Source organism: Eleutherodactylus coqui, chromosome 3 (genome assembly GCF_035609145.1).
Source record: "Eleutherodactylus coqui strain aEleCoq1 chromosome 3, aEleCoq1.hap1, whole genome shotgun sequence".
NCBI lineage: Eukaryota > Metazoa > Chordata > Amphibia > Anura > Eleutherodactylidae > Eleutherodactylus > Eleutherodactylus coqui.
Window position 1 is genome coordinate 252,216,464 of NC_089839.1, and position 16,366 is coordinate 252,232,829.

General features: G+C 44.7%; 1 protein-coding gene across 1 annotated transcript in view; it reads left to right on the forward strand.

Moving 5' to 3' along the window:
* DNM3 (dynamin 3) overlaps positions 1-16,366 on the forward strand; it is a 310,170-nt gene that overhangs the window by 168,183 nt on the left and 125,621 nt on the right. The window contains exon 11 of the mRNA XM_066594996.1: positions 12,238-12,346. Within this exon, the coding sequence (XP_066451093.1) occupies positions 12,238-12,346 (109 nt within the window). The remainder of the gene's footprint in view (positions 1-12,237; positions 12,347-16,366) is intronic.

Genomic DNA, 16,366 nt, shown 5'->3' on the forward strand with positions numbered 1-16,366 from the left:
AACCTTTAGAGATTTCCTCCCTTGAAGGGCCACTTTGACAAAAACACATTTTTCCATCCCTGCCCCCTTCATCTGATTTCCTGTCATGCTTTGGAGGTCTCCTCTGTGTATTGCAGCCATTTCCATGCAGTGCAGCCCCTGTCTGATGCTTATCAGTCATCTGGAGGCTGAGATTTTTTTATTTCCAGTTTCAGATCAATCCCATGATGCATCAGCACAGCATTAGCTGAGGCTATACCATTCTGCTTGCTGGGAGGGACAGTTTAATTATCATTACCTTCTTTATTCACCTATATAAGCTACAGACCATACGTATACAGTCAGGAGGATGGGCTGTGATCTCCTCTATTATAACTGTGTGACAGGAGCTGTGTGATCATCATCACACCCCTGTAGGCAGTTTCTGTGGTAGATCCATGTAACAGCATCACACAAACTGAGAATCTGACTAGAAAAGTAATCCATAACCCCAAGCAAATCTTAGTGGGTCAGAATTGAGCTCACATGACTATTTAAGGGAAAAAAGGCCAGGAGTTTCAGATAGAAAGAAATAACTACCTAAGGTTACATTAAACAAAAATATATACCGCAATCGTTCATGCTGCAGTGATAATTTACCTCATACCTTGTAAATCCGCTCCTTCCTGGGTTACCCCCGGCTTAGGCGTGGAAGTTATTATCAAGGGAGGAACCGTTCCAAGTCACAGAGATAAAATTCAATATCTTTATTTGCATGGCATAAAAACATCCAAATCGGCTAGCAGACCAGAGGGCACTGTAATAATGAACCATGGCCTGCTAGCCAAATTTGATGTTTTTATACCATGCTAATAAAGATATAGGATTTTACCTCCAAGACTGTAATTGTTTCTCTAAGTTACCATTAGCTTACTTATATATACTGGGGGGATTGCTACATAATGAATGAATTTTTTAAAAAATCGTCAAAGTGGCCCTTTAAAGAGAGGCCTTTATAACTCCATTTCATATTATGCCCAGCAATTAGATTATTGCCATTGATCCAGATGCTCAAATCAGCAGATATAGCTAGGGGAGGATATAGACAGCCACACATTTTCCCTTAGGGATGATACAAAGTAGGAAGGTAAAAAAAAATAGTTCCCATCATTCTTGCTTCACACTATGCTCAGTCCTTGGGACTCCACCGCAATTGAAGTGGCATCGGGAGATGTGTCTCTTTTAGGCTGCCTGCAGACGGCCAGGCCGGATCCGGCTTGCGAGAATTCTCGCAGCAGGACCCGACCCTGAGCCCCTGCAGAGAGCAGCGCGGAACTCACCCACTCCCGCAGCTCTTTCATGTGCCGGGCATTCGGCGCATGCGCAGAGCGAAGTCGGCGGCTGGGCAGTGACGTTTCTGTGCGGGGCCCTGCGAGGCCCGCACAGAAATAGAGCATGCCGCGGTTTGTTTTCTACGCGGGATTTCGCGCAGACAAACCGCGGCCATCTGCATAGGATTGCGTATTGTAATGCAATCCTATGCAGATGTGTATGGGCGGAAATTCTGCGGGGAATCCCGCCACGGAATTTCCGCCCGTCTGCAGGCGGCCTTAGAAGGAAAAATGTACCATAGGAGACTAGCTTCGTCTTCTCCAAGCAACTGCTGATGGAATTAATATTTTCTGGTATTACATGTCACCTATTTGAATGAATAGCCACCCATGTAATACATAAAAATGTTGAGTCTTCCACTGCAGGAGCCAATGGAGGAGGAACGTTAAGTTAGTAGAACAAAGCTTGTCTTCATTCGTTGTCCTTTTGGTGGTGTCACCAGTGAAGCTCTCACTCATCTTATTAGGATCCTGCCTAATTCCTCCATGAACAAGTGTATAAGACTTGAGAAATAACAGTTGAATATTTTTGAATACTTGTTAATTGAAAACTTTAATCAGCCATTAACATCTATAAGCTTACAGTAGGACCGTTCTGGCAGTGCCTATGTACTTCTGTAACTATTCACTAATTATTTAGAGTGGTTCCACCTTCATTACACAGTTAAAGAAAATAGTGATTTACGTTTAATAAAGGAAAATACTGAGGACTAACTGTAAGAGGTTTTTTCTTCATAGAAAGTACATGGGTTAATTTAATGAATGAAGATCTGGTTTGCAGTGACCGAAAAGTGGACACGCCTAGTTAGAAAATGTTAGTCATACACTGCAGCTAACTAGGAGCAGATGGATCGTTTCACAAATATAATTCCAGACACATAACGTCTTCACTTTTGCTGTCCCTAACTTTATTTCAAGCCTTCAGATACTGAGAACTGAAGGGCAGAAAGGAATTTCATGTGAGGTGGTAGAAATAAAAAAACATACATGCAATCATGATGAAGAATAAAAAGCTAGGCGTATTCCCAGTGCCGAACAAGAAGGGGAGGTTGTAGTGTAGATTTTAGAAAGGGGACATGCAAGGTACAATGAGGAAAATGGCACTGGTTACATGGCTGGCAGCTCTGGGGTGTTATGCGGGGTGTAAATAGAACAATAGAAGGGGAGGGAGGAAGTAGAAGAGGAGGACAAAGAGTGGATAAAACTGGTGGGCAGGTTTAGAGGAGTTTGTAGGGCAGGTGATAGAGTACAGTCCATCTTAGTTTTGTCTGAGGAGACAATGTGCTTCAGTTCATCAGTATTTCTGGGATACCTTGTGTGCAAAGCCCTCTTAAAGGCATGTCACAGCATATTGATAGGGCTAAAGTCTGGACTCTGACTTGAAAATCCCAAAACATACCGTATAAGCCTACTTTTTCAGCACATTTTTTATGCTGAAAAAGCCCTCCTCGGCTTATACTCGAGTGAGGGACTAGGTAACAAAAAACAAACTCAATACTCCCCTCCCAGCTGACGTCTGTGTCCCCGGCATGATGATCTCCCCAGCAGTGTGGCAAGCTGCTCTGTAATCCTCCCCGTTGTCCTCTCTCTGCTTGGCTTTGAATTCCCCTGCTGTCAGCAAGTAAGCGCTTTGATTGGATCAAGCTCTAACCAATCACAGCCAGCACCCCATCATTCACAGCCATTCAGTGAATAACATCACTGAATGGCTGTGATTGGTTAATCGAGCGCCGGCTGTGATTGGCTGGTGCTCGATCCAATCACACGCTTACTTGCTGACGGCAGGGAAATTCAAAGCTGAACAGAGAGATGACAGTGGGGAGGATTACAGAGTAGCTTGCCGCACCGCCGGGAAAACCATCATGCCAGGGACATAGACACCGGCTGGAAGGTGAGTATTGCAGTGTTTTGTGTTTTTTTACCTAGTTTAGCTAGGCTTATACTTGAGGCACCTAGTTTTCCCAGTTTTTTTGTGGTATAATTAGGTGCCTTGGCTTATACTTGGGTCGGCCGATACCCGAGTGTATACGGTAAGTTATCTTTTTTCAACCTTTTAGTTGGTTTATTTGTGTGCTTTGTGTCATTGCCTTGTTGCTTCACCCGTCTCTTCAGCTTGAAATTACAGACTTCTGCTCTTACATTCTCCTGTAAAATGTTTTGATATACCTTAGAATTCCTTATTCTCTCTGCAATCGCAAAGCATCCAGGTCCTGAGGCAACAAGGCAGCCTCAAACCATGTTGCACCCTCCACCATACATCACAGTTGGGATGAGGTTTTGATGTTTGTTTGCAGTATTCTTTTTCCTTCAAGGATAGCATTGTGCATTTGTGCTAAAAAGTACCACCTTTGTCTCATCAGTCCACAGGACATTTTTTCAGAAGCATTGTGGAACATCCATGTGGTCTCGGGGAAACTTGAGATTGGCTCACAATGTTTTTGGACAGGAGTGGCTTCTTCCATGAACACCATTCTTGTTCAGTGTTTTAATATTGAACATACGAAAAGAGGTTTTTGCAGTTTGTGGAGTCTTTTCTAGGACTTTTGCTATTGGGTTCTTTCTCACCTCTTTCAGTATTTCACATTGTACTCTTGAATTGCTTTTAAGAGGACACTAACTACTAGGGAGAATAGCAACAATTTTGAATTTTCTTAATTTGTAGATAATTTGTCTACTTGCAGACTGATGTGGTTAGCAATGTTTCTGTGCCCTCTTCCAGGTACATGTTTCTCTATAACATCTTCTAATATATTCTGAAAGCTGTTTGCATTGAGCCATGGTTCACAATAAAGAATTTTTCTGAGAAGAAAAGATTTGCCAGCAATCAGGTTGTGTATACAACTTCTCCTGGTGCTCCCTGGAGAGGCTCACAACGCCATCAGGTACCACCAGCACTTTTGAGTATTCCTGCAACCTCAAGAGATTTGTCTTACCCAGCCTAACTGATTGGGGGCCTTTTTCTTGAAGCGTGTATCTGCTTCTTTCATTCAATTAATAAAAAGAGAAGTTGGATAAATCTATCTCGCTGTCGGAATTCATTGGAGAGCAGCGCTGATTTACCAGTTCTGCTTCAACATTTGCTCCACATTTGACCACCATCTGGGGGACCCATCTGGTAAGCAGGGCCTCCTAGTGAAATTAGTTTCACATACACCTGTCTTTATTTCTTCAGTCCCTTGAGGCTTTGGGACCCTGGTAATTCCACTGGGCCCCATACTTTCATATACACTGAGTTTGCTCCACCCCTTTCCTACCTCTTTGCCCATAATTACAGATGTAACACCACTAACACACCTTGGGTTACGGTAGTAATAAGTCACAGCTTGCAGTAATAAGTCATGGCTCTGCATAACTCGGCACAGCTTGGCAGTGATTGGCAGTGGTCGCACTACACAATTAGCGTAGCATGACTTGATGTAGTGCACCATCCTTCAACGATGAGGATGTTGAATTTGTACAAGTAGACCACATTTTATTAGTCCTCAATGATCCAGGTAGTTCCAAAAGGTTTACTTTTTTTTTCTTTCCCCTGTAAAGATATTACAAGTTATAAGAATAACCTCATTACATAGCTATTCCATCTGTTTATATGTTCAGGTATGTTAGGTGAGTGCTTTGGTTCGTATTTTGGCCAATATACTTAAGCCCACGATAAGGGTCCTCATTGTCTCGTGGGTCCCTACTCTAACAAGACAACTAACCCATTAGTCCTGCCTGCAAGTAGGGAGATTGTCCCAATAGGGACAGCCCCACGTTGAAATCTAAGGACCTTGCTCGCCCGAGATGGAAAACGATCCAAGCAGAACAGGACACAGTTCATACCAACACAAAAGGGAATGCATAACACACGGAATAGGACTGTTCGCACCACATGTCTGGCCCCCTGCACAGATACACAGAACGCGTTGCTGTTCACACCAATACACCCTGAACAGGACTATTCACCTCATCTCCGGCCACCTGAACAGACACAGAACGCATTGTGGTTCACACCCACAGAACAACATGCATGGATGCAAACGCAAGGCTACTGGAAGAGAAATGAGGAAACCAGCACCCTCTAGCCAGAGCGGCTGATATTTATGTGCAGCATACCGGTGGTGATTGGCTGGCTGAAGATCCCCACACCCGGCCAGCTCAAACATCTCACACCTGTAGAAGTATGCTTCCATAGAACTAGAGGTCTCAGGAACACAACCTGACACAATGCCGGCCAGTATTTCATCGTTAGGCTTTGCTTGGTGATGCTTGGCATTTCTTCCTCCTCCTGCAAGTTGGCAGCCATAAAACTATGCCAGCAACACTGGCAGGGCCTAGTAGTGTGGTTGTGCTCAGTGGCTCAACAGCCATTGCGTACACCACACACTACAGTGAAGTACACAACACGACAGTTACAATGGGGCAGGGAAAAAAAGGTAACAGTAAACGTTTAAAGAGGAAAGCACACAATGTTATGAGTGAATATAAGCTTTACCCCCTCCCACTTGCATGTTAACCGCATTAGACTACATGAATGTTGACCATGCCATTCAACTGAGTAATTGAAGGGGTCTCCCTTTCACACCTCTGTAATATCAGTTAATAGGCAGTTTCTTCATGATTTGCTCAAGCACTCAACAAGGACCTTAGGGTTGTTCAATTAAAGAGTCTTATGGAATGCAATTAAGGCTATTAAGGCTAACGTAATGTGTATGTTGTAATTTAATTTTATAACAACCTATGGAGGAAAAGTAATGTGTTTTGCATTTAAACAAAAAAAAGTTGAAAAAGCAAGTTATAAGGATGGAAACATTTATTAGCAGTGGAATTATGAAGAGTACTAATGAAAAAATCAGCCTGGCCCCGAGGCGCCAAATTACTTTGGCCCTGAGACAACAATACACACATATGTATGTATGTGTGTGTATACATTATATATATATATACATATTCGTTATTGCTTTAACTAGTTTTTAAAATATGCACCTAAAAATGTTTCCTCTGAAAAACTAACTTTTCCATCAAAAGCAAGGCATCATGCAGCTATATACCCTGTTTCCCTGAAAATAAGACATACCCTGAATATAAGACATAGCATGGTTTTCCAGAATTTTTGAGGATGCAAAGTGATTTTTCAGGCTTTTTGAGGATGCTTGAAATATAAGCCCTACTCCAAGATTAAGCCCTGCTAACAGTTAATTAAAAAAGTCAATTTAAATACATGTAAAAAAGTTAAACCTTTTTGAACAAAAGTTAATATAAGACACTGTCTTATTTTCAGGGAAACATGGTAGATTGCAAAATAATAAACAAAATAAAGTTATGAGTTTTGAAAAGGTTTAAAATGAGCCTTTGTAGCACGGCTCTTAGGATTCTTTCACACGGGCGCATATACGCCGTGTTTTCATGCCTGGCTGTGTATACACTACTGATGTGAAGCATTGGTTTCCAATGTATCCGTTCACACAGGCAAATATACAGAGCAAAAAAAACTTCAAAATTGAACATGCTCAATCAAAATAGGCACCAACGCATATATGTATTGGCCGAAAAGATAGTTCTGGAACTATCTTTTGGCAAATATTTGCTGACGGGTCCCATAGACTCCTATGAGAGCAGGGGAAAAAAGCGAGGGGGAGGCATTTTTGCAGGGGCATTGCAGGCATTAGAAGTCAATTTAGAGGATTTAAGCCAAGCAAGAGTTTTCCGGGGTGCGACGTATTTTTTCACTAAAAACCACGCTCACGGTCGTGTGAATGGATGAGAAAAAGCTTATTACCCTGGTCGAAAAAGGTCCCTTCGTGCAATTTTTACGGCGCCGGCGAGAAATTGTAAAAACGCCTACGCTAGTGTGACAGAGCCCTTAATAGAGTAAACAAGGTAGATGACATGAGTGCCATCTGCACAACTTAATATTGTCTTCTAATGCTGTCCAAGTGCAAGACAGGGGAACAAATGAAATGTTGAGAGTAAAGGGTAATGTTGTCATGTGCTAAAAATATTGAATGTGGGATTCTAATTAGGTGAAGTCATTGTAAACTTATCGAAGGGATCTATAGTGTGGAAAGTAGATCAGCTTTTGTTAGGATTTGCTTTTGCCCCTTAAATCAAGTGAATATGCTAATTAAAAATACAAAATAACCAGATGTAACCTTGTGTGGCCTTCATGTTATACTGCATCAACATCATCATCAAGATAATCATAAGGGTTGTCACAGTGACGTAGTTACCCCAGCATTCTTGCTTTAGCTGGAGGCAAAACCCTTGATTCCTATAATCACCAGGCTGACCTTGCGTTCTTTGTGAAATCATTGGATTGGAGAATGGACTTGAAGAACTATTATGTTGACCCTTGATTGCTGCATATAATTACAACTTCCACCTCTTTCTTTCCTCTCTAAATGACAATAATAAGGTCAACATCTATGATGTGAGATGTTCCTTTATCAAAACTAGCTTCAAAATGTAAAATGCAATTTTAGTTCTGAATTATTTAATTTTTTCCAACAGATTCGTTGTTTTTATACTTGTAATTTATTGCTCTGTCTACAGGGCAGGTTTAGGATAATCAGTAGATACCATTTCATATTTTATAGATTACGCACATATACATTTAAGCTAATTTTACAACAGTGTGCCAATGACTAAATTCCTATGGGACAAGTCAAAAGCCAGTTACCCAGGTTTAGATTTCTGGTCCAGCACATTGTCTGCTAGATAAGCAGTTTTCAGTATGATTGCCATTCTTTCTTTCGAAGGCTTCATACAACTCTGCTTTTAATTTTTAATTCAATAAAGGTATGTTCACATGTGGCAAATTTCTTCCAAACATCTGAATGAAAAGGTTAGCAGCACTTAGAGGTCCACGTCAAAACATCTGAATGGAGTTATTTCCACAGAATGTATATGAATTTTTTAAAACCTCATTCAGATCTATGACAAAGTCACCAAAATTTTCGTAAAAAAAATACTCTAAAGTGTCAAAAGACCACCTGGTGGCCAAGTTAAGAGGTGACTACTCCCCACTGATCTTCCTCGACCTCTCTACAGTGTTTGACACTGTTGACCACAAACTCCTCTTCAGCACGCTTCGATCCATCGGCCTAAAGGACACTGCTCTCTCCTTGTTCTCCTCCTTCCTATCTGACCGCTCATTCAGTGTATCCTTTGCAGGCTCCACCTCCTCTTCCCCTTGCTGTTGGGGTCCCCCAGGGCTTGCCCTTCAGCCCCCTTCTCTTCTCCATCTACATAGCCGCTATTGGACAAGCCAACAGGAGATTTGGCTTTCACTACCATCTCTATGCTGACGACACCCATTTATACACCTCTTCCCGTGACATCACATCACCATTCCTTTAGATTGCCACCGACTGTCTGTCCGCTGTCTCTAACACTGTGTCTTTTCTCTTCCTAAAATTTAATTTCTCGAAAAATGACGACCTGGTGTTTCCGCCCTCTACTAACCGACCTCATCCTGACATCTCTATCTCAATGTGTGGCACCACCATAACTCCCAGATTGCACACCCGCTGCCTTGGGGTTATAGTCGGCTCTGATCTCTCCTTTGCCCCCAACATCCAATCTCTTGCCCAAACATCTCAGCTGCACCTCAAGAACATTGCAAGAATCCACTCTTTTCTCACTGTAGACACGCTAAAAATGCTCACTGTTGCCCTCATCCACTCTCAGCTCGATTATTGCAACTTGCTGCTCATTGCCTCCCCCGCACTAGACTCTCCCCTGTCCAATCCATCCTAAATAATGCAGCCAGGCTCATCTTCCTGTCTAGCAGCTATACGGATGCCTCTGCCCTGTGTCAGTCACTGCACTGGCTACCCGTCAAATATATAATTCAATTTAAACTCGCCACCCTCATCCACAAAGCTCTCACTAGCACCTCCCCGTCCTACATTGCTTCCCTTATCTCAATTCATCACCCAGTCCGCACCCTCCGCTCCACTAACCAAATCAGACAAAGCGGCCCTTTAATTCGAACCTCTAATTCCCATTTCCAGGAGCCGCAGCAGTCCTCTGGAACACACTACCTAAAACTATCCGGGCAATCCCTGACACACAGAACTTCAAGCATGCTCTAAAAACTCACCTCTTCAGGGAGGCATACTGTTACGTGTGCTGCTGGGATCTGTGGTACTATGTACTCCTAGCAGCACAGTCAGGTGGTTAAGGGTTAATTGAGCTGGCTGGGTGTGGTACCTCCTGCTAGCCAATCTTCTGGATCTGTGCTCACATGTAAACCCAGCTCCTGGCCAGTCTCTGGCTGGACCCTAGGGTGAGCACTCATGTTACTTCTGTGTCCTGTAACTTGTTATCAGTCATGTTCAGCTTGTTTCCACTCTGATCTGTGTTTGCAAGTAGGTCTATTGTCTCTCTGCTTCCCCAAGATTGTTTGGACACCTGTAGTCCTAGTCTGCAGTACATGCAGCCCCCTTTTGCTTCCCCCTGTACAGGTGCAGCCTCCAAAGGTCTAATGTCTGTTCTGTGTGTCAGTTGGTGTAACTTGACACAGTTCCCTATGTGAGCTTGTGTAGCTCACTGTCTATTCCCCCTGGTATGAGGACACATAGACTTGCTGTGAGTTTCATCTGTGTGCATGTGATCTCTGAGTGGAGTCTGTCTGGCTGTGTGCCCTGTACTCTGTCGTGTTCCTGATGCAGCTGGCGGTGTGTCCAGTGCTCTGTTCTGTCCTGTTGCAAGCTTTGCTGAGTGATCTGTCTTGCTGGTTCATGTCCGTTTGTACGTTTAAATTCTGTCAGTTTCGTGTCAGTTTGTTGCGTGACCTGCTATCTGTGTCCTGTCCTGTTGCAGCTTTCTGTGTGAACTCTGTCCGATTCTGCTGGACTCCTGGTTAGTGTAGGGACTAGCGGTATAACCAGGAGCCGTGAAGTGGCCCGCTAGCTTCCATGTTTTGTACAAAATGTCAACCAATACCTGGTATTTATATTCAGCTTATCATCTGTTCTAGTGGTTGCATTGTGGCTGCTGTATGCTGTGTATCCTGTGATTCTGTCTCTGTCATGTAGCATGCGTATGTCTCCTGTTCTGTGGCGTGGTTCCTAGGATCAGCTAGGGCCCAGATCCGAAGACCGCTGGGCTGCCCTTATTGGGGCAATGTTCCCCGCTTAGGTAGGGCCATGCCATCCTCCCGCGTAGCACAGGGACAGTTTGCTTGAAACCTGTGTGAATCCCGTGTGACCCTGGTGATACCTGTGTACGTCCATCCATTCTCTGTCCCATTTTGGGTGCGATCGTGTGGGCTCCCATGCTTAGGTTGCCCACACGATGGTAACACATACCATATCTCATTAACCAAACCCCTCTCTAGTCTGCCTGATAACATGCTACCTGTCCTACCGATTGCAATCTGTGCTAGCTGCGATCAACCACCACCTGTAGTCATACCAATTCAGTCACTATTCAGCACAATTTGACCATTGTCTATGTGTATAGCGACCCACACTCTACACCTCACCATGCCTTGCACAGCTCCAGCCTCTTTACCTTCTGTATCACCCCATTATTTGTAGTATGTAAGCTCGTTGGAGAAGGCCCCTCGCTCCTACTGTTTCTGTCAATTGATTACTAGATGTATCTGTGGTTTTGTTGGTTTCCCCCTGCTTTGTAGGTGCTGCAGAATATGTTGGCACTATATAAATAATGATAATTTTTTTTATTATTATTAAAGAGGTAAGCTGATAAGAAGAACATGTCCTGCAAAAATCAAAATTAGGGATTGACTTTTTAAAGGCTATGGAAACCTTTGTGCATAAAAAAAATCAACAAACACATATCTTGCTAAGTCCCTGACAAAAAAAATGATACACTTGTCTTTTTAGTGCATTGAGTTTTCCTTTTTATTCATTTAGAAAGTCCTATACGTGGTTCACAATCTCTCCTACATTCAAGGTTCAGGCTGGGAGCATTCTTAGCATTTTGGAGATAGTCTTTCTCACAAGCCCAGCTTTCCCTTCACTATCCTTTTTCAGAGGCTGTGTAGCATAACTACACCCATTCAATACTACACAGCTATCTCTCCTCTATCTCTCATCCTCTCTCTGAGTAGCTGCTGGAACATTTTCTCTCACTGCTGATTAGAGCAGAGAATTTGCCCATAGAGAATTACAGCCCTCTGCAATAGTAGCTTTCTCTGTTCTCTGACCAGATTTCCTCCACAATCCCTCAGCAATGTAATACAGCCCTCTGTAATAGTTCAGTGGCATGGCAGTGATATGCTGGTTAGTCTCATTCTGGAGTGGAAGATCATATTTTACAGGGCACTGTTATTTCTAAATAATGATACTGTTTGTTTCTGTGGAAGCACTGAAATATCTGGTCATCTAATACTCTTAGAGCCTAGGATCGCAACCTGTGATACACTTTTCTCAGGGGAGGGGGTGAGATTTGGCATACGGCATGTGTCTAAGGCATACACACGTTGCCCTCATTCATTCTGAAGCTTTTAATATGTGCAGCACAGTGTTTGATAAGTTGGAGTCATTTTAAAGTAATTTATTTGATTAAGGGGTGCTTGGTTTAGGAACATTGAAAAATTCTAACTTAGAGTACTTGTTGAGGTGTAGATTTTGCTGTCAGGAGAGATTATTCTCATTTTCTCTTATTATAGATAGTTAAATCTTCTTACTGTCAGTGGAAGTTTCATTTTAATATGAAATGTGTTACTAGAAGGAGCCAATAAAGATTCTTTCATGTTCAATTTACTTCTCAGCCATTCCAGACATGCACTCAGATTAAACCCTCCAGTTGTGTTGGTTTTCTTTGTGGTTTTCTCTATTTTAAAACAAGCAGTGTATAAACGCCAGGATTTTAGGTGAAAAAAACTCGATTTGCTCCTGTTTAATTTTTCACAAATTCTCTGAATTTTGACTTGTAGGAATGTTTACAAAGATTACAGATGTCTAGAACTTGCCTGTGACTCCCAGGAAGACGTGGATAGCTGGAAAGCATCTCTGCTCCGTGCTGGAGTATATCCAGATAGACTGGTAAGGAGCATATTTTTAATATCTCAGATTTACAGTTTTTTGGGTTACTTTATGATAGCAAGATTTCTGTTTCCAGAATCAAAGTGTCAGACTTCCCTCTATGTTGGCTATATGTCCTAGTGGACCCCACTAATAACATAGTAACATAATGTGTGAGGCTGAAAAAAGATATATGCCCATCCTGCAGTGTTAATCCAGAGATAAGCAAAAAACCCTAATGAGGTAGAAGCCAATTTTCCTCATTTTTGGGGAAAAAAGTCCTTCCCAAATCCAAATCTAGCTATCGGAATAATCCGCAGATCAACAACTTTCTGACGTAATCAGTGGCTATAACATTTAATATTCTTGCACTCAAGAAAGTTTTAAGTAGAGATGAGCGAGTATACTCGCTAAGAGCAATTGCTTGATCGAGCATTGCCCTTAGCGAGTACCTGCCCGCTCGGGAGCAAAGATTCTGCTGCCGGCAGCGGGCGGGGAGCTGCGGGGGAGAGCGGGGAGGAACGGAGGGGGAGATCTCTCTCTCCCTCTCTCCCCCCCGCTCCCCCCTGCTCACTGCCGCAACTCCCCTGTCACCCGCGCCGGCAGCCGAACCTTTTCTCCCGAGCGGGGAGATACTCGCTAAGGACAATGCTCGATCAAGCAATTGTCCTTAGCGAGTATGCTCACTCATCTCTAGTTATAAGCCTACGGCCGAATGCCGATGGGTGGATTATTGCTGCAGAATTCACAGCCAGACACCTGCCAGAAACTTCCGCAGCAATGTCTGATCATAGACATGTTATGATAAAAAATTCTCCCCTGCCCATGAGTGGAAATCAGCTGGTTTTTCCGCTCACAGAGGAGAATCGCAGCCTGTTCTAATCTGTGCAAAAAAAATCGCACGGACGGCTTCCATTGCAGTCAATGAAAGCCGTCCATCCCACGATACTTTGACAGCGAGCACTGCAGAAGTATCGCGGGAAATCGCGTCACAGCCCTGTGTCAGCGAGGCATGCGCTGCACTGAGTATGTGCACCAGCTCGCCTGCCGAGACACTCAAGGCGGATCCGGACAGGTGAGTACAGGATCTCTGGGGGAGCACCAGGTCTAATTCCGCTGCGAGATTTCGCAGGTGTAATCTGACCCGGCCGTGGGCAGGAGGCCGAAAGCAGAGTCTTCTCCAGAAGGAAAAAAATACCACATACAGACAGCTGTTTCAGGGTTTTTACCCCTCAACAGCTTTCAGTAGGCTGCTGGCTTGGCTAGATTAAAGACTTATAATGTGAGTAGCAAAGACTATACTTTCTCCTCATGGAGAACAGCTATATGGTGTGAGAAGGTTTATAAGGCCATGCATGCTCCTCTGGGAAATTTGCATATGCAATTGATTAATGGCTCGGCAACTCAACAGCAATAAAGGCAACATACCTGCAAGTCAATGTCAGACCTTTTAATAGGCTGGGAATATAAACTAGAGTCTTCTCCAAAAGGAAAAGTTAACCATAGCTGCTTCAGGCTTTTTGCCACTCAGAAGCGTAACTTTAAAGACTTCTATGAGGATAATATGGATCCATATGTATACAATAAATAGAACAAAAATCCAGATGGATCTTTATGGCACCTATGAGGATGATACTAAACCATATTCAGTTCAATATATTTTTTAATTTTAGCCTTTATTGCATTATACGGGAAGAATACTGATCCATAACTTTTGTTGACTTGTATAGCGAGAGTACAGACCTGAGATTACTTTATTGGCCAATGTCGAATGAATCACAAATTATTCTGGGTTCAGTAAGCAATTCAAGCATGCTAAATTTAATGTGAATCCCAAACTGGGAAAATTTGTTTCTCATTTCCAGTCTATAGCCATATATTAAAAACCCACTGCACATTAGGGTGGCCCTTAGCTATAGGTAATATTTCGAAAGTTAAACTTTTGCTGCTCCCAACCCCTAATCCTGTTCCAATCACCAAAAAAATGGGCTGTGCAAAACTTCAGCTCATTCGGACAACTGCTAGGCAATTTAGGGCTAATGCCCACGGATGGATTATCTGCGGAATTCACGGCCAGACACCCTTTGCGAATTCTGCAGGAATGACCATCCATAGACATGCCATGTTAAACGATTCACCCTTGCCCATGAGAGGAAATCAACTGTAATTTTCCGCTCGCGGGAGAGAATCGTAGCATGCTCTAATTTATGCGGAAAATCACACGGAAAGCTTTCTTTGCAGTCAATGGAAACCGTCCGTCCTGCGATATTCCACACTGTGGGCACTGCTATTGTTACGGCACTCTGCCCCTCGAGCGCCAGTTGGGGTGCCCTGATCTCCCGCACCCCCGCTGTCCCTGCCTACTTGCCTCGGCCCTGGCTAACCCCAGGCGGACAACTGGACGGCGGTCCCTGCCCTGGCTAGGGACCTGGCGGCTGACAAGCAGGAAACTACCTAATGGGGGGAACAGAGTGCCGACAGAGAGGCAGATGAATCAGACCAACAAAACTGACAAGGCTGGAGATGGAACTCACAGGCAAACTGGCAGGGTGCTGGATAGCAACTAGTGCTGACTGGGCCAGACTAGATTAGAGGCAAACAGAACCAACAAAAACAGACTGAGTAACAGGGGACCAGAGGGAGCTGACCGACAACTAGGGACTGACTGAGGAGAACCGCAGACAGACTGGCTAGGTGCATGCAGAACCAATAACTGGCCATGAGCTCACTTCACTGCCAGTCTTTTAACCACAAGGTTCCGCCCAGGGGCGGAGAGTGGGAGGAGGCAACTCCACCGACTGCTGTATAAGAGGCACAGAGGAGTGCGGGCGGCCCCCTACGGGCGGGCACGCCCACGCCGCCGCCCACTGGCCAACCCAAGCTGCTGGGATGACCTCGACACAGGGCTCCAGGCTGAAGAGACAACAGGTTTCGACAAAGACTTATGGCACCCCGTGCGACCCCTCCTTTTGCGATTTCCAGAGGACCGGTACCCCTTCTGTTCGACTGAGCAGGGGGGAGGGGGAGCACGATGGCTATGGCAAGACGGCCCCCACTGGGTTAGCTCCCCAGTGGCCCAATCGAATTGGGGGTTGTGCAACGCCAGCCACGGCATCCCTAGTACCATGTCTACCGACATTTTCTCCATCACCAGGAATGATAGACCTTCCGAATGGCGACCCCCCACCATGAGTTGTAACACTGGGGTCCTCCATCGTACCAAGCCCGAAGCAAGAGGAGTAGCATCAATGCTAGCAAAACGAATTGGCGTCTTCAGCGCCACAAATTCAGCCCTCAGGGGCTCAACGAGACGCATGCTTATCAGGTTAGCAGCTGCTCCGGAATCAATAAACGCCTGCCCTAGGCGGGAGAAGTTCCGGAATCTAACCTGGCAGGGTATCAGAAGTCTAGGACGTACCTGAGGTCCTAGGCGACTCTCCCTGCAGTCGCCTAGGACTGGAAGTCTTTCTGCCGATTCAGACTGTGGACGCTGAGGCCTCCAGGGGCAAGTTATCACCCGATGTCCAGCTTTCCCGCAGTAGAGACAGAGATTATGTAATAACCGAATCCGGCGTCGCTCCTTGGGGTCCAGCGGGTCCAGTTCCATAGGTTCGGGAACAGAGACTGGTACGGACGGGGAGGGAACAGGACAAATGACCTCCCTGACTCTACGGACCTGTCTATCTTGCTTCCCAGCCCTGAGCCTCCTATCTGCCTTCACCGCTAGCTCCATAGCCTCCTTTAAGGACCCGGGAACGGGATGGGAGATCAACAGTTCTTTGACCGCGTCTGAGAGACCTTCCATAAAAACGTCTTTCAGGGCACTATCGTTCCATGCAGTATCACCCGCATAGCGTCTGAAATTGGAGCAATAATCCTCCACACCAAGCGACCCCTGATGCAGCGCCAGCAACCGCGCAACCGCCAACCCCACACGGTCTGGTTCATCAAAGATACCCCCGAGTTCCTGAAAAAAGGAGTCCACCGACTGCAGGGAGGGGGAACCCTCGGGAATGGAAAAGGCCCAAGTCTGGGCAGAGC